The sequence below is a fragment of the Lampetra planeri genome, chromosome 37 (assembly GCF_965212315.1).
Source record: "Lampetra planeri chromosome 37, kcLamPlan1.2.h2, whole genome shotgun sequence".
NCBI lineage: Eukaryota > Metazoa > Chordata > Hyperoartia > Petromyzontiformes > Petromyzontidae > Lampetra > Lampetra planeri.
Genome location: NC_136143.1, coordinates 8,753,981 through 8,779,013, shown reverse-complemented (window position 1 = coordinate 8,779,013; position 25,033 = coordinate 8,753,981). Strand labels below are relative to the sequence as shown.

Sequence of the window (25,033 nt, the reverse complement as noted above, 5' to 3'; positions counted from 1 at the left end):
TAATTACATTTAGAAATAATCGTAGTGCCCTTATTCCCATTTTGAAGGCCTGCTGTGATTCTAACGGCCACCCAGAATATGCCATGATACACTCCGAATGATGTATTAATTATCATCTCAAAGTTGATGCCGACCGTCAAGTACTTGCCAATTGCAAGACGTCTCATCGTCATCTTTTGTCGTGGGAGGCTCAATGAATTCAACTCCCCCCGTCTCTCTCGATGCTTCGTGGTGTTTGTTATGGTGACGTTTCATTCGCATAACTGTTGCGTGTCATGTGGCAGTCACGGGTACTAAAATGCACAGTACTGCAATGCAAATAATTGGAAATATTTACTGGCTCGGCCATTGTACAACAGCCCTATTTGTACATCAGTTTAGAATGGACGGCTGCACGTGGAAGGGTGGCTGTTGATGATTGATGGTCTTGTGTCAATCGATCGATAATTGGGGGGTGGGTCTCATCCATCAACCAATAAAGTGGGCACTCCACCATCAGCCAGGAGATAGGACGTGTATAGCCTAGCCCTGCCCTAATCCATAACCTTGGTTTGGGGTGTGTGGTGGTTGTCCTTTGACTGTCTCCCGCCGTGGGAATGTGGAATGTTTACATCCTCAGGGCTGGCAATGGAGATTGAGCACTGCCTCCCCCATACTCACTTGAATGTGGGCACACTAACTTGAGGAATTCACGAGGATACCAAAATGTAAAATTTAGAAGAATACAACAAGAAATGCTCTGTTTAGGTCAGTACAGTTAAATGAGTTGCCAAATTTCTGGACGTTGAAATAGATTTTTAGGGTGCGTACAAAATGTTTTGTGTTTTAGATCCGATACATCTTTGGGTTGTGCCTCGTGTTGTTCGACCTGATGTGTGACGATGCATCCACGTGTTGTTTTGCTTCCGATTGGGTTCCGATGACGTACATCCAATGGAATCGAAAGAAAAAACTTACGAGATGTACGTCATGATGTACAAGTACGGCATTGTTACATCGTTGGAAGAAAAACTTTACTTGTGCGTACGTCATTATGATGTACGCGTACGTCATGATGATGTACGCGTACGTCATGATGATGTACGCGTACGTCATGATGATGTACGCGTACGTCATGATGATGTACGCGTACGTCATGATGATGTACGCGTACGTCATGATGATGTACGCGTACGTCATGATGATGTACGCGTACGTCATGATGATGTACGCGTACGTCATTGTGACGTCATTGTGACGTCATTGGAAGAAAAACGTAACGATGTTATGTGTACGTCGTGGAAGGGGAAAAGGTTAAATTACCCCTCGAGGTGTGGATGATGTTGGGATGATTATTATGCCACCGTTTGTGTATTCATTGCTTTTGACATTTTTTTTACCAATGCAAATTTAATTGTCTTTAACTTGAGTGTGAACATGAGTGTAAACGTAGTAACACCATTTTTTTAAGTAAGGCATTGTCACAATGGTGGGGAGTAATTGTGGGATTCTGAACAGGAGCAAGTGATGTTGATTTGCTTCTGTGCATGTTCAGTTGCCGACGATCGTTGCACAAGATTGAATACTACTCTAATTTGAGTGTCACTTATGTTTTTGCATACTCAACTTCTGAGATATTGTCGTGTATGCAAATTAAGGCACGTGATTAAATTATTGATGTGTTCACATTTGAACTTAGGGCCGCTTTAGTCATCTTTGAATGCACCGTAAAATTGTCCCAACGGCACCGCCAAGACGGAATGATGATACACGCCAGGTATAAGTGATCTTCCACAAATTATTCATATTCTTAGGTTTTTTCGGTAAAGTCACGTAGGTAAAAAATTAAAATTAATAAAAGTAAAAAAAAATCACGACGTTTCGGAGGCAACACAAGCTTCCGTCTTCAGGTGGAACCGTCACAGCCCGACAGCTGTATCAAGTAAATCTTCCACAAAGTTGTACAACGAACCGCATTGCTGGGTTCGGACATTAGCAGAACAATGGTTAATCGAAATAGTGAATGCTCCTGAAAGTGTAATTTTTCAGCATATGTTTATGCAAAGGCTGACAAGTTTTGTTCTATCTTAACATTTCTTGCAAATTTGTACATAAGTAAAATGTCCATTAAAAACCTGTTTTAAAAATCTGCCTCGAGCTAGAATTGTTTTTGCAAAGTTGCCCACGTACCTAACGATCCTGTGTGGTGATGTGCCCTATGATGTGCCCTTTCCATGATACCATTCAAACACAAAGAAATACGAGAGGACATCGTTCATTTTGAGGAAACAGGGTTTGGCAATGATAATTGGTTTTTTACCCTTCTATCTGGCAACAAAACTGACACCTTTTTACAAGGAGTCATGTTTACATAGACCGCAATACCTGCAGGTTCCCATAGTGTAAAGGCTTACCCCGAGCTCTCATACTCTGATGGTGTCTTTGAGTTGTGCGCCTTTTGGCGTCATCTGGTCCAACCCATGTGAGACTAGGCTCTAAGGAAAGCTGTCTCGGGTGTGGACCAATCAACTTCAAGGACAGTGCATACATTATCAGAGTTATGTTTTTTGTTTGCATTTTGACTGCAGGTGTAGTGGTCTATGCAAACATGACTCCTCGTAAAAAAGGTGCCAGTTTTGTTGCCAGATAAAAGGGTAAAAAACCAATTATCACATTTTTTTACTGGCAAATGAGGTACAACTGGTGTAGAGGGTTTGGCAATGTTGAATATCATCCAGTGCAAAAAAATATAAACTCGAGCCTGGCATATTGCATAATCTCACCTCGCAAAGGGAATACAATAGACTCAAAAGCAGCCGGCTCGCCTACAGTTGGAACTCCACAGGTCACTTTAAAGTCCATTACATCAAGAAAATGCCAAGGTCATTGACTTGAGCTGCTTGAAAAACAATTGAAGTGAAGGCCTTGCAAAATGCGGGAAACAACGGGCGGATATTTCTGTCAAGATATTTTTTAAAATAATTGGTTTATTGAGTATTTTACTTCAACTGCGGTGGCTCAAGGGTTGGTATTTTGATAAGGGAAATTGGAAGGGTGTCTTGTTTTTGCTGAGCCTTTTTTGTCTTAAATACACCCGTGCTCAACAGCTGTCAACATTTACGGACTAAAGTGTCCACAGTATATTAAAACCGGTTCTGTAGAACGTACAGCAAGAATAAGCAGCACCTCCTTTGCCTACATGTAAACCTTTGATACTGCAGACTGCAGCGAACAAGCATTGTTCACAAATCAACTCGGGAGTACACTAACACATTCCTGCGGAGGGAGCTGGTAGGAACGTTGGGTTGCTCGGTCAATGGCCAGGGTCAACGACGGCGTAGTGTATTACGCAAATATGTCCGACTGTAAGGGCGGGCACAAGCCGGCGTGAGTAGGTTAAACGTTGAGTTTTATAAGGGCACCACGGGTGACCAGCCCCTTCCCACCCAGCCACACCACCCCTACCCCCCACCCAGCCCCACCCTCCGCACCAAGCCCTGCTTGTACACCAGTCGCTAACCACGCTCCGACTACGTCCCACGTGACCTTAGAAGGGAGCCCATTCGGTCGGTGGGCAACGGTTTTTTATCCCCCGTTCTTCGACGAACAGCCCTGACCACACCACTGGGTGTGTGTGGGGGGGGGGGCATCATCCCACGTCCATTCCAAACCGCGTCCCCGCCCGCCACCTCCTGTGTGGACACCCAAAGTGTCGAATCGCGTGGGAGGGTCTCGGGAGTGGGGCGGGTTGGGGGTTGTTCAGAGCTGTGGTCAGGGCCGGATTCAGGCACGGGGCTTTAGGGGTTTGCCGCCCAGTGGGGGCCCCACCAGCTAGAGGGCCTCCAGAGATGAAGTGAAAAGTGATTTCATTTTTTGAATGCAGAATTTTATTTGTTGTTGGCCTTTTAAAAATGTATTGTATTTTTCTTAAATTTTGTTTTCCTTTTGGAAATATTACTGGGGGGAGGGGGGGGGCTCATAGTGCCTGTAGCCCGGGGCCTACACAATCTAAATCTGGCCCTGGTTGTGGTCAATAATTGATGGGGTGGGGGGAGGCCTGTTGCACAAATGTGCCATATTTTAATGGGGGAGGGCACCCTGTGAATATTTCAACGCTCGGTGGTAATCTCCGATAGCCCAGAGAGTCTCATGTGGGAGTTTTAAATGGCTGAAGTAGTTCGTTTTTAATGGATCCAACGGGGTTGTTTTTGCCTCCGGGATACAGCATCCGTCTGAGGACACTTCACGGTTATGTGTGTTTTTTTTGGGGGGTGGAATAAAAACAAAACTTTGGTGGAGATAAGTTTGTTCTTATAACCTTACCAAACAGCTTAGCCAATGTTCGTGCACGGGTGGTGACGTGGCTGATCGACGAGCGCATTCTCCGTTTTGTTGCAGTGGGGGTTCCTGGGTTCGGGGCGAGTGGCCACCCTGGTTAATATTGTGGGGGCGTGTATTCACCACGCAAAGACAAAACTATAGGCCCCCTTTAACAAAACAAAAAATGAAACAACTTTTCCCGGCAGCTCTTTGTTTTTTGTTTGTTTGGTAACCGCGCTTTTTTTTTTATTGAGTCACTTACAACATACGTTCACAATCCACGGTGGTACATTCAGACGACGGCAAGCTCCTTGTTTTAATTTTCTCCGACACAACCACCCACCACCCCACTCCCCCCACCCCCCCACCCCCCAAAAAAAAATAAACCCAAGAGGACGTGAACAAACGGGCAGGCAGAGAGACAGCACGAGGAACGAGGCGAGTCGCGCAGCCCTCGAGGGCAAACAAAGTCAGCGCGGTTTCTCTTCTTTTTCTGTCGGGCGTGCAAAGACTTCGCGTGCGTGCGCGTGTATGGGGGGAGCGGTAGTGCAGCGGTTAGCGCTCACTCTGCGCCAAGAACCCCGGGGCGAACCGAGTTCGATTCCCGCTCGCGGCCAACGCCAGTGACGATTATCTGAACCGGGTCCTGGGTCCCTCATCCCCTAGGTCGACTCGGCCTCAAACGAGTTACCTGCTGCGGGTGTGCAAACATCGCCACTGGGGGAGACAAAGGCGGTCGGGCGTGGTTGCTGGCCACCCACCCCCTCGTGTGCCGTTCCGGCCTTCATAGGTGCAGCTCGCTAACAGCACTTGCCCCAGCAGTCTGACGCAGGTTATACGGGGGATGGTTGTCTTTGTGCAGGGTCTGTGACGACGGCAAATCAAAGCTTCTCCCAATAAAGAACCCCTCCCATACACCACCACCTCCTCCACCGAACAGAGTTGTCACGTAAACAACACGTGGCCAATTCGTCACTCGTACAGCACTGACCGGTGTGTTGGAGAGCAAAGCCACAACATTTACAATCTTAGTACGACGTTTCGCCAGTAATTACAACCAGCTTCATCAGGCAACAGCTAGATTTGTTTACGCGACAACCCTTACTAGTTGGCTGTGTTGGGTGGTGGCGGGTTTTAACGACACGTTTATATATTTATGCGATCTAACTCAAAAAAACCCCTCTATTATGGAGTAACCAAACACACTCCTTATTATAAGGCGTGTAAAAAGAAATTTGACCGGGAATGCAATTTTTTGGTGGGTGTCTCTAAGCCACATCTAAACACCGTCGAGGGGGTGGTGGTATCTGGACATCCATGACACACGAGGTGGCGTCTGGACATCCATGACACACACGGTGGCTTTTCCCGTGCACAATCTCGCATTGGGAAAGTCTTCATTTGATTTTAGGGTCGAATTATCTTATCCTCATCATTGTTTCTCTAAGCTTCATAAGACAAATTATATTATTACCGCACGTGTGGAAAGTCTATCGAACTTGTATTTCTTTAAACAAAGGCTCCCTTGCACGTAAAACTATCCTCGATTGCAAATGGAAAAAAACCGTGCAGTCGAGATAGCAAGCAGGCTTATTGGCAACCGTATTTTTTTTTTTAATTTCGTTTTCACCTGTGAAAGCCAGACTTGGAACAGGAAGTCGGTACTTGGTCACCGCGAGGAATAAACTGGCCCCGGCCATGGGCATTGAGAAATGACCTTCCACTTTAAAATACAAACAAAAACATGTTGACGTGAAGGGCACACAATACCTTGCAGGCGTCAAGAAAATACATGTGCACAGCAGCCCTCATTCAGTCACTATCCTTTACATGGCCAGTTTGATAAGTTTATACGCTACGAGCGTACGGAAACGTGTTGCGCACGTTTGATGGGATTTGATGTGAGCGACTTTGGCGTGTTTAAATGTCTCTATGCTGGAATGATTATGGCAACTGCGGTAGTAAGACCGTCGTGCGCTGATGATCTGTAGTAGTAATAATAATACAACTACACGGGTGTAAAATTGTTTGAATTATAAATTGTTTGAAGGTGACTTCCGGAGTGTTACAGCTGGTGACAGGATCAGTCTGTGCACTTACATTTGTAATACACGGGCCTGCGTGGTGTTGTGTTTTCTTGGGCCTGCAGGATATTGTACTTTTTTTTTATACTGGAAAAATATTTTTTTATTCCGGTTGATGGGCATTCTTGTCAGAGTGTTACCATCATTTTATTCCCTTGAGATGTTAGTCCGGGATCTTTTTCAAATCCCCAAGGTTGAGCTTCTGCAGATAAGTGTCTGCACTCCACGTTGCTGACATTGAGCTGGCCACTGGCTGCGCTGTGGCTCGTGCTCCCAATTCGAGATAGCAGAATGGGTTGTCCGAGGCCTACGACCTCTCTCTGGGTGCATAAAGTACCACTTTGTGGAAAGCCAACAGTGGGTTTATCCTACAGTGGCACTGGCTCACGGCTTGGAAATGTGGAATTTCCACAGCTGGGCTAATGGGGCCACCAACAGAAAGCAAAAGGTGCCGCTGCCGCATTGCTCGTCTGAGCACAACGTACTCTTTTTTTTGACCTTTGACACCACACCGACCAACAACGGGTTGAAAGCGGTGGGGCGTGGGGGGGGTGGTGGGTGCGGATCCACGCTGCAAACTTCATCGCCCTCACTTGCTGAGGCAATAGCTCGGGTCCACAGAGGCAAGCGGGTGAAGGTAACTCACGGATTCAACCACGAGGGCAAACAAATGCGCCGCGCCCGCCACCGCCATCCTCCTCCCAAGCCAAGCCAGCCAGCCGTGTTCACGGACAATGTCCTGGGTTCTAGATTTGAAGCTTTCGTGACTGCAAGGATTCATATTCTTAGGTTTTTCTCGGTAAAGTCACGTAGGTAAAAAATTAAAATTAATAAAAGTAAAATAAAATAAAAATCACGACGTTTCGGAGGCAACACAAGCTTCCGTCTTCAGGTGGAACCGTCATTTACTTGATTACAGCAAGCGTGCTGTGACGGTTCCACCTGAAGACGGAAGCATGTGTTGCCTCCGAAACGTCGTGATTTTAATTTTATTTTTATTTAATTTTACTTTTATTAATTGAAATTGAAATTTTTTACCTACGTGACTTTACCGAAAAAAACCTAAGAATATGAATGCCCTGGGTAACACGTGCGGTCATTCGAAGGGGTGTGCCACGTTCGCCAAGAGGAGGAGTCCCGCGGGGCATTGAGTGGCACCACCTCCTCCTCCGTTGTACCCCTACAGCTCAACTTTAGAAGTTGTGGGTCCCCAACAAGTAAACATTGCACCTTTGTCCTACATTTATATGTTTTGTCAAACCAACCATCAACACACGACTACAGTAAACATAATCGTGACGTTAAAGTGCAAGTCTAGAGGATGTTGTTATTTTGTTGTTGCTATATACACCGATAGCCATGGTCCATACTGCTGTGTGTTACAGTACTGTATCACCTTGGGTCACGTACATGAGCACGCGTGTGCAAAACGAACAGGCTATTTGACATGACACCATCAGTTTTTTTTTAAATATCGGGGGTAAAGTTAAATAGCTATGTTATTTAAATATATATATTTTTCTCAACACAACAAAGGGTACCGATGCAAAACACGGCCGTTGTAAGTCGAGCCGCCGTACACGACCGCGGCAGAGTAAAGTCCACCGACTTTAATGTCGACCGCTCAACTCGAGGGATATTGTGTAACGCCCGCTTCAAATTGACAAGTGAGCAGGGAAGTGTCATAACCCTCCACCACCCGACACGGCCAATCAGCAAAAAAAGTGTCACGTTGACAAAAGACAAATAGTTCACTGCTTTAGCCCACCGGTGTGTTGAAGCGTGAAACCACAACATTTACAATTTTTGGGTACGACGTTTCGCTGGTAATTGCATCCAGCATCATCGGGCAATTCGCCAGAATGGTGAGGCTCTGCTCTGTCTCCCGGTCTTAAATAGAGCAGCAGCAGGGTGACGTCATCATTTAACTTATCGGGTGCAGTGAACTATTTTGTCTTTTGCCAACGTGAAACTTTTTTTGCTGATTGGCCGTGTCGGGTGGTGGAGGGTTACGACACATTTATAAGTAACGCGATCTAACCCAAAAACGTTGATTATGAGTTATATTGGTCGCGAAAGCCTACGTGTTAAACTGAGCAGGGAAGGTTTGGCAGACATTCGAACGAGACCCTGAGTCTCAGCAGCTGTGGCCTGACAAGCTTTCCGTAAGTTCTCGTCGCTAATTGTTAAACGCGTGGGGCGCCACGGTGGCTAGGAGATGTTAACTACCTCGCCTGGTAAACAGGAGGTTGTGGGTTCGATCTCGACCCTGACGACGCCTGTTGTATATTTGGAGTATGTGTGTTCTCCCCGCGATCGCGTGGATTTTTCCTCCGGGTCCTCCGGTTTTTCCCTCCACATTTAGAATCAACGTCACGCGCTTAGGGGATTTGGCTGCGATACATTTCCACACGATGAGCCATTTCGTTGAGCTAAAATTTGTGGCCAGGTCGCTTTTGAAAAAGAGTTATATATAGCTCAGTGGGCTTTAATCGGGTAAAATAAAATAAAAAGTTTAGTTTAGTTTTTATTTGAGAACCAATTGTGTTTTTTTATTTGTTGCGATGAAAGTAAATAACTGGGACTAGCAAGAATATGGCACCCAATAATAAGACAAGGACTGACAGTAATTGCGCAGCCCATGAACACTGCAGGTCATTAGGCACATTGACGATACGGGTGCGAGAATCGACTGTTCAGGAGATTTGCACATTTTATAAAACGCTATAGAGTTAACATCATTGAGTTTTTTTTTGGGGGGGGGGGGGGGGGAAACAGGAGACAGAATAAGAAATGAAAAATACAAACGGGACGGTCAGAATGAGATTAAATAAGACCGATTCTTGAAGAGTGTCCCCCACCATGTGTGATACATCTTTGATTTAACCGGGGAGGTGAATCATGCACAGGCCTCCAGTAGTCGTCTGCACCCGACAAATGATCCTTATGGCGGTACCCCGGAGTACCAACTAATACAAATTGGCCGAGGCAATTAAATATTTTATTTATGGGACACTATTTTTTCCCAGGGTTGTTACTTGACTCCACGACTGGGGTACCAATCAATCCGAAATCGGCGGTGCCACTCCGCGATAGCGGTGCATCGTGTACAGCTCGTCGAGATGAGTCTATTGCCGCGTCGCCGACCATCAACAGACGAAAAACGACTGCAGGATCTCTTGGAATTTCTCATTTACTTGATACAAAAAGCGTGCTGTGACGGTTCCACCTGAAGACGGAATCATGTGTTGCCTCCGAAACGTCGTGATTGTTATTATGAAATGTTATTTATTTATTTTACTTTTATTAATTATAATTTTTTACCTACGTGACTTTACCGAAAAAACCCAAGAATGTGAATCCTTGCAGTCACGAAAGCTTTAAATCTAGAATGCATCGCGGACATTGTGCGTGAGCCGGGGGTACAGCCATGAGGTTCAAATGCTCCCGCCCCAAGAATTGCCTCGGCAAGCGCTCGGAAAGGGTCGGAAAGTCCATCGTGGACCGCCGTCGTCATCCTCATCCCCTGCCAATCGGCGTCACCTGGCGCCCTCTTACACCACGCCACCGACTGTCTTGTGCCAGGTCAAAGTTCAACCGATTCGCGAATAACCAATCTGGGAGCAGCGCGGCCATTCGTGAAAACGTGCTCACGTAAACAGCGAACTGACACAGCTTTGCCATTTTCTCACCACTGTAGACCCATTTTGTTTAAATAACCACGCCACGTCATGATGTCAAAGATATTTGCGCGTACAGACCTCTCACAGTGAGCAGTGTACCAGTGTCCCAGAGCAGGGCCCTGAAAGACGACGCCAAAAGTGTATCGAGAGGGCCTTCAATTGGCCTCAGAAACGCGTGCGGAGGCACCGCTGTATGCATCCTTCAAACCGTGTTCGTCTCGTCGTCGTAACACTCACTGTTTTTCATTCTCCGAGTTCGAATGAATCAAGTTAACACACACACGCAACAATTGTTCTACGAAATGGGTTTTTTACGTGTGGGCATTGGTATTCGACCTCTTACAGCCTTCAACTAACTCGACTCAAGAGTCCCAGTTTAATCGTGGGGTAGTTGTCCAAATTAAAAGTCAGATTTTTTTTTTTCAACGGTGTCAAATAAGTGTTCCGATCTGTGCCATTGGCAACTGGGGCAACATCGTTTTACTCCCAGAAAACAAGCAGAGCCGTGTGTCTGGTAAACAATATCGGGGTGACATCACGGCGCTTTGCCTGATGTGGTTCAGGGTGCATTTCACATTCCTCAGTCGTGCAGGAGTGTCTGATGGTTGGCTCCTTTAAAAAAGATGCAGTCTGTTGTGCAGATTATTGAACAAACGCAATTACTTTTGAGATCCCGCTTCTATATTGCAATCGCTTGCGTAAGTTTTGAACCCAGGTTCTCAGAAGTATACGTTGCGGATTGGTTGCCCAGAGGCACAGCAGTCACCTCAGCCTATACTCCTTTCGGATTCACGTCACGTACAATTGCAAGGGAATTGGGCGATTGAATTGTTACATGCATTTTTGTTTTTACAATTTTGGAAAAGCGTGTGGCTTACACAAGTCAGGATCAATAAAAAAAAATTGAGTACAGAATTCTGCATGTCCTCAGTTTCATCATAACCATCATCATCATTTTGATCATCATCACCAGTAGATGCTTTCTGTGAATTGTTTACCATGGTGAGCAAATTTGTGAATTCTTTGTAATGTCTGTAAACTATTGTAAAGGGACATTTTTTAAAATCAAATATCGCATGAGAAATTGGTTTAGAAATTCCAGTTTGAGTTCTCAGTGAAATGATCGGTTTCGGCGGCCATCGACTGCTCCACAGACGAGTCATTTGGAAATCCTGAAGCCACAATCTTCGAGGCCCTTCCTTTGGTCACACTGCGCACTCGAAAGAAGGCGGGTCGACAAAATGCCTTCCTCCTCAAACGAGTTTCAAAATAAATACAGAGAACAGGCACCGTTAAGGATGATACAATTTCATGACCCCCCCAATTCTGGGTTATACAAAAGCCCCATTAATGCAACTCGTGTGCTGCTTGCGAGCCACAAAACACGCACACGCACAGCATCACAAAGTCATTTAGACACTGGCACAATGCCATGCATGTCCCTGCAGTGGGCACACATTTCACACCACCACCACCAGCATGCACAACAAAGCCACAGCATTCTGCTTTCGGGGTTTTAGGCTTCTGGAATCGATAGCCACGCTGGGACGGAGAGGCATTCAAGGTCCCGGGGGGGGGGGGGGGGGGTGCCTGTTTACGGCAAAAATGCAGTCAAGGCATTCGTGCGAAAATCTCCAGGCTTTGGCACACGAAACGGATAGGAACGAGCGGCTTGGAACTATTCAGTGGCCACCATAAAACCACGATCACGATGGGCATGAGGAAGATGCGAACTGCACATTTCCTCATTAGGTGAGGAGTATGAATAGGCGAAGGCAATGTTACCTTGTCATCCACGCAAGACTCGCGCAGGAATCCGGGACTCTCAGATACGAATTCCCAAATTGTTGACCGGTTCACCTTGGCAATGTCTAATTACACAAAACACAAACTCGCGGATTTGTATTATTATTCGTAATTAAATCACCTAAGGAGTCGGTCAATCGTAATCATAGATGCACGTGTTGCACGTGTTGAATAGTGAAACTGCTGAAAAGTAAATGAGCGTGACTCCTGTGTTTCGCACCGACTGGATCGTAACGGGCATCGTTAGCGACAAGCCTGACAAATTGTGTGACCTTCAATGTCACACATATCTATGACAAACTCCATAGACGGTTCAACACTAGAATTCTTAGCATCAGCCATTCAAATAACAAAAATAACCTTTGAATCTACATGAATCATTTAAACTTGATAAACCCAGAGTACCGTTTATCCCAAGTACGTACTATACCGTATCCAATCATGTTCTTCACTTAACCTAACCTCTTCAGATGAAATGCCCAATTTTCTTTCCACACGCACACCCTTGCTTTAATCCACTTCGGTTGCACATTCGCGGCATAGTCCTTTTCAAAGACTCTTGTCGACATTTGGCCGGCCATGAAGCCCGAGTCAGGGATTCAGTGTGTCCCTCCCCGCGTCGCTCTCTGACAAAGGTCACGCAGGTCACGGAGGCCACGTGGAACCTCGCGAGAAAGTCACGCCCCCCTCGCAACAAAACTGCAGTGTGTGGGCCATCGCTCAAAACGCATGGAATTTGTAGTTTCACAGTGCGCATTATAAAGATCACTTTTCTTTTTTAAACTTCCAATAAACAACTATGGTATATATTCTAATATATATTTTTTTAAATACCATCATCAGCCCGAAAGCGAACAATAATAATACGAGTGGAATGTTGATGTGCTTCGCTTTGCTTAAGATTGCGGCGTTTGACTCCACAAATAGGCACGCGCTCTCACGTCCCGAACAGATCCTCTTTGTGTGGACCGGTCCTTCATATTCTGTAATTGTGGGCATCGCGTGCTCTCTGAAATGGAACTGAGATCCCATCGTACGCACTTACGTCTATGCTCAAGGCCTGGGTACTGGAGGACAGAGCTGTGTATCTTTTTTAAATCAAGGCCAAGAAAAAAGGTCAAAACCTTTCACAATAGGCTGAGGACAAGGCTGAGGCAGATTACACTAAGCCAAACACGAGGTCGAGGCCTCTTCGAAGAGAAGGGCAAAGCTGAGGCTTCCTACGCTAGACCACCATGCCAAAGCCCGAGACCTGTTGCACTAGACCATGAAGTCCAGGCCGAAGATCGCGGCACGAGGCTTAGGTTAGGACAAGCCTCGTGACATGCGCGTGACGCTGACCTACCAAGCAGCAGCCCACTGCACACTGCTCGCATCGCGGGGGGAAGGGGTGGCTTACCCTTAGCATAGCCCTGGCATCAGACTTCCTTACCAGCCTAGGCTTTCCTCCCTGGGCATCCTAGCAGGCGGCCTTGGCCAAGGGCTTCCTCTGGGTGAACAAACATTGGCAACGTTTGAAGGGCAGTGGGGGGGGGGGGGAGGCCACCCGACCCAGCGATATGGTGAGCTTGGCACAAGGCCACCTCCATAGGAAGCTGGTGGTTGTACAAATTACAAGACCACGTGGTGTGACACATGGTCACTGCCCTTGGTTTGCCCTTCGTGGTGGCGGGATCGCATAGGGCCGGGCCACCTTGAGGATGGGTGGCCCCAAAAAGCGCTACAAGGACACCCTTAAAGCTTCCTTGAAGAGCTTTGGATTCGACCTGAAAAGCTGGGAATCCCTAGCACAGGACCGACCTGCCTGGAGAAGAAAAGTACAGGACGGTGCAGTCCTCTGTGAGAGTAGGAGAAGCTCCTGTGCCATCTTGAAGAGGCAGCAGCGCACATCTACCAAGGAAGGACGTGTGGCTGCACCTCTGAGCTCTACACCCTCCCTGACCTGTCCAGTGTGCCACAGAGAACTCCGGGCTCGGATTGGCCTGCTCAGCCATCTGTGCACTCATCAAAACCCAACAAAATGACAAACGTGCCATGGTCATCATCAACTTTGATGGACGAACAAGAAGAAGAAGGCAGCGGTTCGAAGGAGGCTCAGCTAATCCCGGGCAGCAGCAGGGGAGCTTTGTGAGTTTGAAGGGAAGAGGGTCTCTCTCCCATTGATTGGCAGACGCCATTTGGAGATTGCAGTCGTGGACAGGTCGGGGAGCGGAGCGTAAACAGCAAACGGGGAACGACGAGTTCGAAGAGATTTGAGCCCTCGAACTCAAGCGCGTGTCAAATTAACGGAGAGGAGTGGCCGGGGCTGAGGATTGAGTTACAAAGGGCCCCGCAAAAGGGAGCCGCCCTCTCGTGCCTCCAAACCCAGGAGAACCGACCCCCGCACCTGCGAAGCCGGCGTCTCTCTCTCGGCCCAACACACCGTCCACGTCCGTGAGACGCGACCGTCGCGACGCACAGCAGAGAGACACCGGCACCGAGTGAGTCGTGCAAACCAGCATCGTAGAGCGGAGTCTCCGGGAGACGGCCGGCAGGCCGCGGGAGTTCGCTGGTCCCGCGAGGTCGTCGCACACGCGGCGAGTTCGGTGAGCGGTACTTGGCCGTAGTGAGCTTTGTGTGTTCACGTTAAGCAATCGCGTGGTCTCTGCGGTCGTGCGTGAGTGGGCATTAGGCTCGGATGGGTAGATTGGGGGGGGGGGACATAGGATGCGCCGGGCATAGGCCGAGTGTCCGTGTAGAGTATGTACGTGTGCGTGTTGGGCGTCTTTCGCACCGTACGCAGCCAACCGTGCTAATCGGAGGTGCGTGAGCGTCGGTGCTCAGCGTGACCTGAGCCACATCCCTGGAGCGAGCGAGCGAGCGAGCGAGCGTGTGAGCGGCCACAGCACGGCATGCGCGGCTCAAGCTCTTTAATTGGTGCTGCCCCCCCCCCCCAACCTGAGCTGCAGTGAAAACCCAGAAATGCCGGCACGTCAACCACGGTGGTGCCGGCGAGTGGCCAGGCGCGGGCCAGCCGTGGGCAAGGCGAGGTCCGCTCCCCGTCGCGACGGCCCCGGCGGGCATACTGGAGGAGCGCCGCTACCACCGGCCCACGTTAAGAAACTTGGCCCAGAGTGTGACCCTCCTGTAAAGAGGTCTCGGGCCTGGGCGTTGAAAGGTCTCGTTTGTAGTAGCCTCCAGCGGGAAAATTGGAGCACACAGTGCATTCTGGTCCCGTCTGAGCTCTGGGCCCTGCTGGCAAAGACCCCTTGGCACCTTGTTGCATTGCCACTATCGGGGCCTCGTTGGCATTGCTAAGGGTGTCGGGGGGGGGGGGGGCGCACAAGAGTGTGGGCCAAGGCTGGGGCTTGAGGGGGCGTAAATAATAATATACAAAAACTATCAAACCAAAATAACGACACACGCACGGACGTGTAGATTTGTGTCGTGTGTATAAGGAATGTTTTGAAGGCAGTGGGGTAAAAAGGGGGGAGGGGGCAGGGGGTTACTGAGCAAAAAAAAACAAACTTTGGAATGTTCTTGAGAGTGGTAATTCGCGGATTAACCCACGAGATGTAAACGGTAGCGGTAACGCTGCGCTGTATGATCATATCCTCATTATATGATTATACAGATTCGAGCAAAACATCCAAAAGCAATGCACCCGACCTGCACACCACCGGTGGTTGAGGTGCCTCGTGTTTGTGTGAGGCCACTGGGGAGAGGCCTGCAGTATCCGATGGCAAAGTTTTTGTCCGCGGTTTGGCGTTTGACCCCCCGGACGCCCTGGGGCAGCAGCAGTAGCAGCAGCACCCACGTGGTGGCTGCTCGACGGTGGTGGTGGCAGCGGGTGGCGAGTGGGGGCGGCTGCTGCTACTGCTGCTGCTGCTGGTGCTGCTGCTGGTGCTGCTGCTGGGTACGGGTCGTGCTTCACTTGTTCTCGATGAGCGCCTGCACACGGTGCACCAACTCGCGCGCCCCTGCCAGCAGCTGCCGGGCGTCGTGCCGTTCCGCCATCTCTGCGGGGGGGGCCAAGACCCACGGGGGAATCTTACCGATTGCTTGCTCACACCGCAGCGAGCACCTTTCTCGCATGCACGTATGCACGTTGAACTTCTTTCGCACCGTACGTAGCCATGCCATACTAATCGGAGGTGTGGGGGAAGGACAACGAACTAAACACGAAAAGCAGCTGTCAAGAAATTCGTTTTCAGTTTAGCTTTAAAAGTGCATAACATTCTCTCTCAAGAGACAGTCCTGCTCACAGGGTATTTTGTCGGACTCTTTCAGACGTCTTGGAAGGCAGTGGGAGTGCCTACACTTGGTCCCACCACATATCCGTACGTGTGTCCGCCTGAGCACGTGTTCGTCCGTACATATGTCCATCCGTACATGTTGTCCATCCGTACGTGTGTCCGTATGTGTATCCGTCCGCCCGCGTTATCTGTCCGTACGTGTGTCCATCCGTACGTGTGTCCGTCCGTCTATCCCAGGGGTCGGCAACCTACGGCTCCGGAGCCGCATGCGGCTCTTTACGGGCTGCTTCTTGACGATATGTACGTATACATAGATGCATTGCGGCTCTTGAAATACTGAATTTTGTACCGAATTGGAAAGAAATGGCTCTTCTTGTTATTTTGGTTGCCGACCCCTGGTCTATCCGTATGCGTGTCCGTCCGTACGTGTCCGTCCGTACGCGTGTCTCCGTCTGCGAGTCGAACCGTTGAAAAAGCGGATGATGTCCGTGAAGTCCATGTTGTTCTCGAGGATGATGTCCCGGTAGCGTGCCACCAACGCCAGCGCCAGGAAGAGGACGAAGTGCTCGGAGGAGACGCGCCGGGCCGCCCAGATGGCTTCCCACACGGCGAAGACGTCGTCGTACACCAGCTCTGGGGGTCGTGAGAGGCGGGGGGGGGGGGGGCGGGAGACAGACGGGAGGGGTGGAAGCGCGCCAGAGCACGGACGAGGCGACGGGAGCACCGGCGGACGGTGATGACGGATCATCCACACGCGGGTCGCGTTGCCGCCCCCACGCTGCTGCTGCTGCTGCTACCGCTGGATGTTCGCGGTTGTGCCGCACCGCTCCCCGATGTGTGTTCTGGTCGCAACGCGAGTTGTTCGGCGCCGTGTCCGACGCTTCGCTCCACGTGCTGGGAGCTTCTTCAGGGACTTAAACGTGCAGCTCGTGAGCTGCTCCCAGCAGCGGTGAGTAAAACGCTTTTATACGCGCTTCATTCTAGTAGATTGTGCTGTATTTTGTTGTATGGTGTCCAATAACCTGTTTGTTTTTCTCCAAATTTTTTTCTTTACATATCCAATCGCTTTCACAGATCTGTTGATATGGATGTCTCTGGCGAGTCGGACATTCAACTAAAAACTAAACGATTAAACATTTTTTTTATTTTACCAGCTAAGCCCACTGAGCTATGTAGAGGTTTTTTTTCAGAAGCTACCTGGCTATTGCTAACGATAGCTCAACAAAGTGGCTCATCGTGTGGAAATTTACTAATTTACAACAGCCAGTGTTTGAGAGGGATCGGGTTAGTAGAAAGGGCACACAATGGTGGGGGGGGGGGGGGGGGGCAGCACCTCGCTTGAAGTCCAGCAGGAACCAGCGGTAGCAAAAGAAGAAGTGAGTGTAGTCTCCGTTGCGATGCATCAGCTCGAATATCTCCGAATCCAAAATCTGTCCGGGACCACAAAAGACAGCTCAATAAAACTGCGAAGCAACGACGCAGTTTTGCTTTGCATGCGAGCGCTCTTTTCACGCAGGGCATTCAGGGCAATGTGCAAATTATAAACTCGGACAATGAATGAAAACAAAACGTTGTGCAATCAAGCCAGCTCGAGGGTGAGCGAACACCGAAAAAATACCGCTTCAAATGTGAATTCAAAGATTCGACTGTGCAGTTAGCCTCAACATCTAAAGCAATTGGCCCCCTTCCTGATTATAATTATTAAACGACTTCTGGGGACCACCAATTATTTCAGCATTCACCAATGTCAAGGTGCAGCTGGGAACATACATGGCTTTATTCATTCCAGTGACTCTGTGAACAGAGTGCTTAACTCACAATCACAAGGATGCGAGTTCAAATCCTGGTCAGTCGTTGACTCCATCATGCCTGTATAGATATGGGTATATAATGATAACAATCGATTGCCCTCTTGTCACCCCACTGTGGATGAAGTTCTCCTCGTGCCGTGTCAGCCATGGAGGTTGTCTTGACCGTCCCACAAGTTCAACGTACATACATGTGTTCGTTCACGTTTGCGCGTGTGTGCATGCACGTAAGGGTGTGTGCGTGTGTGTGTGCTCTTATGTGCGTGGCAAGAGCCCCCGTCCCGAGGGTCCTTGCCGGCTGTTACGGGCGCCGCACCTGGATGAGCGAGCGCATGTTGGCAAAGTGGTTGTCCATGGCTCCGCCCTGGGGGAAGTTCTGGATCATCCTCTTCATGAGCTGGCTGAAACAGCTGTAGGCCAGCACCTCTGCGGGGACACGGGGGTGGGGGGGGGGGGGGGTTGGGGGGTCGGCCGTCACGATGCCACCGAGCAGAACTCGTGGACCGTTTCCACGACAACGGAGAAGCGAGCTCTAGTGGCCCAGCAGCAGCAGCACCGAGGCATAGAGACCGGGTCTCCACGCTCCATGAGACATTGGGGGAATGGATGAGGTTTGGATAAGGATAAGAATATGACGATGAGTGGATGAGGTGTGGATGCAGAGTGGATGCAGAGTGGATGAGGTACAGGTTAGGTGTGGATGAGGAGCGATTGAGGTGCGGGTGAGGAGTGTTAGCGGCGACAGCTGCTCGTACCATCGTCCAGGATGACGAGGAGCGGCGCGAGGAGGTCACACATGCCCTGCACGTAGCCCACGTCCAGGTGCTCCCACACGTAGCTGCCACGAGCACACGCGTCACAACGAGCACCACGTGGGCGGACAACAACAACGGCAACAACAACAGCGGCAGCCGCCATTAACGGCCTGCCCAGTCCTTACGTGATACACACCTGGTAGCTGTGTTTCTGGGATGGCACTACAATAACAATAATAAAAAAAAACAATAATGTCAGCTTGGAACGACTGGACCGGGATATGGAGTCAAACCTGCACATTATCCTGCGGAGCCGCTCCAGGTTCCCGGCAGTGAAGAACCAGAAGTTGCGGTCACACCGGTGAACGTCCTTGTCGATGCGATGGAAGTTCATCGCGTACATGTCCAGCTCTTCTTGCTGCGGAAGCACACGTGACCGACGAAGTCAGGGGTCAGATGAAAGCTGGATTCTCATGCGCAGCGAGTTCACGGTCTCAGCCCGATTACCAATGATTGTTCACCAAACTACTCGTCACATTAATTTGGTCTTTTCTCTCACACGGGTTAAATTCCTGGTTTGAGAATTTTGAAAATATCCGCATCACTACGACGCAACTAATTCAGTAGTTTTTCTGCGTGGAAAATGCGCCCCCTGGTATGCGGATAAAATAAAACGTCGCCGAATATTTCCGCAATAGCAGTTCTGCAATGTCTGCTTCTGTGGGCTGTCTTTGGGCGCAAGGGGCGATGCGCGGCCCTGCGAAGCGTTGGGAATCGGCGCGGCTCTCGCCTCGTGCCGTGATGCCGATGGAACAATTACGATACAACGGAGGGGGGGACTGACCTTGCTCGCAATCAGCTTCACCCATCTCCTCTCTGGTTGTGAGTCATTGCCTCTCTGGTACCACGTTTACAACGCTGTCATCACCACCTGCCTTCCCAACCCTCCATTTACTTAAAACACAAAGAGTGAGTTTGTGTCTTTCCCCACAACCCATTCCAATTATACTTTGGCATCATTGGCCAAGCTGAGAAATCAGTACGGACGTCTCACGGATTCAGTGTGCCTCGTACACCAGAGAATGGCTGCAGCAGATATTTTTTGCGGGACTTCACCAGGAAAAATCCTTCAATGGCCGTTTCTTTCAATCCTTTGCACAGTTGGTGTCATACTTTCCCACACACACACTCTGATGTAACATCTTTTTGTCTCGTGTCGATGAAAGCGACATTATTTGTAATTCTCAGAGCTGGTATTAAGCCAAATTAAGTACAAAGCCAAACATTATGGGATGGGGTTTTTCTGCAGTTATTATTGGCTCATAAGTCAATCTACTGAAGAACCTGATTTTATAACAGGTGGCAGCCTGGGTTTGAACCCAGGACACCAGCAGTACTGGCTCAGTGTTCTGACCTCTGACCTGTGAGCCACGCAGTCAACCTTTGCTGTCTACACTTTTATTTCGCCACATGAATCCTTAGAAATAATAACATTTCATGAATATGTTTTTAATTAAAACGCTTGCTTGGATGCACATACAGCCAGAAATGTGTCCCCCACTTTTTTTTTTCCACTAGCACATGCGAGCCGCGCCAGCGTGGGGTCGGGGGAAACCCTCGCAGCATGGGTGAATTTCAACTATATGCAGAGCAGAGTCGGAATTAAATCGTGAAACTCTGGCCTCACAAAATGTATCTGAATCCAGGCCAAGTAGGGGACGGGCGGGGGGGGGGGTACGGGGGGTGGTGTTAATAATTTTCATCACAAGTTGCATCACAAAGTAGCACACTGCATGCATCTCGACCCATCTCATTGCACGTGACCATCAGTGGCACGGCTCGGGTTCTGCAGTGGAAAAACTACCTGGCCCCTACTGAGCCGTGCTGGGCTGGCTCAGCACGTTCTGGTTGTACGGTGGAAAAGATGTCCCGGCGAGGCCTTCCTGGACAAACGCACGCGACACAGTGAGAGAGTGGAGGCCGGACGAACCGTGTAATCTCCAACCGCGCTGTAGGGCTCTGGCTGAGACGGCGGCGACCCCAAGGCAGGGCTCGGCACTGCCTCGCCATCGCCGTGGCAACCGGCTTCGTCCGCGCCCCCCAGCATGCCTTGCTCCTCGGGCTCCCACGGGCTGCCCTCCACCTCCGCGTGGCTGCCCGTGCCATGCGTATCGGTCGAGTCTTGCGTCTCCAGACCGGGCTGGGAGTCCTCGCCGGGTGCGTAAGGGAGCTGCAGGTCCGGCAGGCACTTCTGCAGCGCTGTGGACGCCTCGGGGCCTGCGTGGGTCTCCACTTCGTCTACCGACTCAAACACCTGCCCAGACGTCGGGCAGAGTCAATTATTCCCATAATAAAGGTTTTTTTGGTGAGATCACGGAAGTATAAATGTGTCGTAACCCTCCACCACCCGAGACAGACAATAAAATCCCCTCCTCTCCCTCTCTGATCTCTACACCTGACGGATTCACAGTGATGGCGTCGTCTTGCTCTATTAAGACCGGAAGCAGGTGGATGGCGTCACTATTCTGGCAAATCGCCTGATGATGCTGGATTTAATTACCAGCGAAATGTCATGGAACTCAATTTGTAAAATGTTGTCGATTTACTCTCCAACACACCGGTGGGCTGAAGTAGTAATTAATTGGCGCGTTGTTCACGTGACAAACCTTACTGGCTGTGTTGGGTGGTGGAGGGTTACGACACATTTATATTTACGCCGTCCAACCCAAACACCTTTATTATGAATAATATTGGTTGCGAAAGCCTACGCGTCAAACCTAATTATTCCCAGCCAACATTTACCAACTCATGGCACTCGTGTTTTGTCGTGTTTTTACAGATTATTCCACCCTTTTATTTTATACAATTTGTACTTTGTCATTTGGGCAAAACATTTTTTTCTCTCACTGTTAACCGCCGACTGAGAGCAAAGCAATTAATCCTGGCGATAGAGAGGTCCGAAATGAGACACCGCAATTCTGTCACGAGCTAATGTACAGGAGGCAATATGCGTGTCCTATCCTGCCTCTGATACTATTATTGCTGCAATCTCTGCCCTGAATCAAGTACACGTATCATTCGTCACTGTGCTGATATAATATTCCATAGACATGACAACTCTTGTTTCCACTGGGCAAAAATAACGGTGAGTGGTGTGGGGTCACAAGTATTCAACGTTTGCCTTTTGTTTGTTTTTTTTTGCTTCATATTGAAACTGGTTTGCTGTATAGTGTGGTTATTGAAAACGAGACGTCTGGTCTCAGCGGGGGGTCTTATCTGTTGTTGATGAAGGTTAACCGTCTATCCGGTACCCGGACATAGGCAGCATTGGCCTCCACAGCCACATGCAATTGGTTGATTGTTACGTAACCTCTTAAATTTGGTTCAAGAAAAATATTTTTTTTAAAAAGTGGCTGTCAACATGGAGCTAGGTGGACTGCCAATGATAATGCTCTATTAACATTCAGCATTTGAACAATAGCACGGGTAATACTAACTAATTTGAATAACAATGGTCCCGTCAATTTATCCAGGGGAAAGCTCACTGAGACACTCATTATCTCTTTTGCAAGGGGCACCTGGTGATGAGGTGGAATTTTTTTACAACTTCACTGTGGGATACAGAGAGAACAAGTCTGCATTTGCTCCGAGTCCCCGAAGACCAATGAACTCTGCCGTTGGGTCGTATTCCTTGACGTGTTCCTGCAAACGTTCTCGTGGAGCGGTAGGATTTCAACCCATGGACACTAACTCTGGGACAAGAGCTAACAACTGAACATCCAACTGGCATTAATCAAATAAATGAGTCCACCCTCCAATCTGGAATCGTAATGGCTTACTGAGACTCCTCGAAGGGCACTTAACTCAAAGTGGTTTCCCCACATCAATTAATCCCCGGGTAATTGTTTCACAGCAATTAACTCACGAAATTATCAGCAAGCTAATTAACCTGCAGCAATTCCATGCGTTCGACACATTGTGGTATCGGCGTTGAGAAAGTAATGGCCCACCATTATAAGCCAAGTTCAAACGAAATCTGCCTGTGGTTTTTGGCTGCTGCCTTTCTCGCTTTAGCGATGCCTGTGTGTGTCCATGCCACAGGCAACTCACGAGCACCACATCGCATCTACGATTCCAAATTAAAAAAATAAACATTACGGATCGAATTAATTCAACGTTGTTTATTTTTTAATAGAATCACGCGTGATGCAGCGAGAGTCGTTCCCTCTCCGTGCATGGCAGATAATTAACTATGTTTCTATACAAAACAGTGGATATTGTATTTTAATTAAAAATATTATAGGAGTAAGATGTTTTATATATTGGTCCAATTTGCAATGCGGGCTATGACACCGGTATGGCTCGGCCTTATCTTATGAACGATGTCAACAAAGATTTTATGGTTCACTTTTGAGCAAAAATGGGGGGAGGTCTGGCAACATGCGAGTGCACCCATCGTGGCACTGCGCGTGGCGAGACAATCACGTTGAGTCCTTCGCGACGACGGCCACGTGTCCGACGGCCATCTTTTGGCACATCGCCACGGTCACTCGGGTGCGCAGACGAAGAAAAGACGGGACCGGACAAGCGACGCCTCAAAACACGATGCCGTTAGCGTGACAACACGGAAGCGCCGAGAGGGTTGTCGATCAAGGCGTTAAGAGGAAAAAACAAGTGCCCGCGCACATACAGATTGCACCATGTAACACGATTTTTGTCCCTGGGGAGTAAGTGTTATTTTTGTATTGTTTATGCCTTAAAAGTATTAGAAAATGGCTATTATGCCCCGTAAACTTTGCGTTTATGACCAGGACTTTATGTGAAGCAATGACACAAATGCACACCACGTTTTCTCATTGAAAATATAAAAAATTCAAAATATCACTGTCCTGGTCACAAAAGCAACGTTTGTGGGGGATAATAGCCATTTTCTGTACTTTTGAGGCATAAGCAATTAGGAAATAACACTTAGTACCCAGGGACAAATTTAGTTTGTATTGTTACACAGTGAATTGTCAGCAGGTGGTGTACATCGCTGTGGCCTCTTGTTCGTGGTGTTTGTCAGACTGGGCAGCACGGATGGGTGGTACGAGCACAGCACATCACGAGAGGGAACACCAGGGCCTGTTCCTTTCAAAGTGCACGATTGTTGCTCAGCGAAGCGCCGCTGTGAAAGTTACACCCGCTGGAAATCTGACCGCTTGACAGCAGGCGCCGTCTGTCATCAACTAGGGTTGTAGTTTTGAGCTTTAGAATTGAGGCGATGAGACCCAGCAGATGGTTGAGTTGTCACCTGTTGATCTGCCTGTTGATGTGAATAATACACAATCTAGAATTGAAGCTTTCGTGACTGCAGGAATTACTATACTCATTGGTTCTTTCGGTAAAGTCACGTATGTAGAAATAAAATAAAACGTAAATACATCACAAACAGTGATGTATTGTAATTTAATTTTATTTGTGATTTATTTAAATGCATTTTATTTCTACATACCAGACTTTACCGAAAGAACCAATGAGTATAATAATACACAACCTTGGCCGCCCCTCATCATTCTTCGAGAGTCTAGTTCGCTGCAAGGTGATAACCTTGTTTTAATATGCTACGTGCAATTTTTTGTATTACTTGCAAAATTATCCTGAGTAGAGCCACAATGCAACATCGCCCCCCCCCTCTCCCCCCTGCTGTGAAACTCCTGCGAAAAGCTCCTCGTCTGTAAAGCAGAGGCGCCTTTGTGATAGCTTTGCGGATCGAGAACGGCGTCAATATACCGAATTAATTAACGTTTCGTGGGGGGTGAACAAACACAAACTCGCAAGTTTCCCCGTTTCCTACACTCGAACTATGGAAGCCAATTGCATCGTCGATCTGGCCACGCTGCGAACGCCGCGCCACGACATTCGCTCGCAAGCCCGAACGCCGATAAGCGTCCGGCACGCCGAGCGGTGACCGGTTCCCTAGGACGGGGGCAACGGCTGCCACCCGCAACCTGGAGCCGTCGAGCTGCTGAGACGCGGCGCTCTTGCGCACGAGCAGGAACCGTGGGGGAGCGGGGCGGGCAGGCGGGGGGGGGGGGGGTGTTTGAAAGGAACCAGGGGAGGCCCATGGCAGAAGAGGACGAGACGTCGCATGCGGTGACAGGGCACGGCAGGCCACGCTGCATTACCTGGGTGCTCACACTGCAGCCAGTAGGCAGGCACGGGTGCACGCTCGACTACAAACACGGGCGACACGCACACAGAGCATGCCTTTTGGTCTCATTCCTCCCCCTCCATTGCTCCCACTCTGCTGAGAGGGCTTCGTGCAGGAGAGAGCGCGATTCGCGTGTCGGCGGAGGTCCGTTTAGGTCTGGCGGAGCTGCG

General features: G+C 49.0%; 1 protein-coding gene across 1 annotated transcript; it reads right to left on the bottom strand.

Annotated features, from left to right (window-relative positions):
* Positions 1-9,144: 9,144 nt before the first annotated feature.
* Positions 9,145-24,614, bottom strand: LOC144731028 (small G protein signaling modulator 2-like). The gene is made up of 7 exons (XM_078612004.1): positions 20,661-24,614; positions 18,964-19,088; positions 18,671-18,753; positions 18,232-18,341; positions 17,441-17,537; positions 16,573-16,740; positions 9,145-15,870 (listed from the first exon to the last, which is right to left on the bottom strand). Exons 1-7 carry the CDS (start codon positions 20,775-20,777, stop codon positions 15,782-15,784), a joined length of 789 nt encoding a protein of 262 aa, XP_078468130.1. The 5' UTR covers positions 20,778-24,614; the 3' UTR covers positions 9,145-15,781.
* Positions 24,615-25,033: the final 419 nt, after the last annotated feature.

Excerpts from the sequence above, each read along its gene's own strand:
- LOC144731028 (XM_078612004.1), bottom strand. The coding sequence starts at position 20,777 with ATGCTGGGGGGCGCGGACGAAGCCGGTTGCCACGGCGATGGCGAGGCA. Across the intron at positions 18,754-18,963 it reads CTCCGCAGGATAATGTGCAG|CTACGTGTGGGAGCACCTGG; the intron begins GTTTGACTCCAT and ends TGCTCGTGGCAG. Across the intron at positions 18,342-18,670 it reads CCTCGTCATCCTGGACGATG|AGGTGCTGGCCTACAGCTGT; the intron begins GTACGAGCAGCT and ends GTGTCCCCGCAG.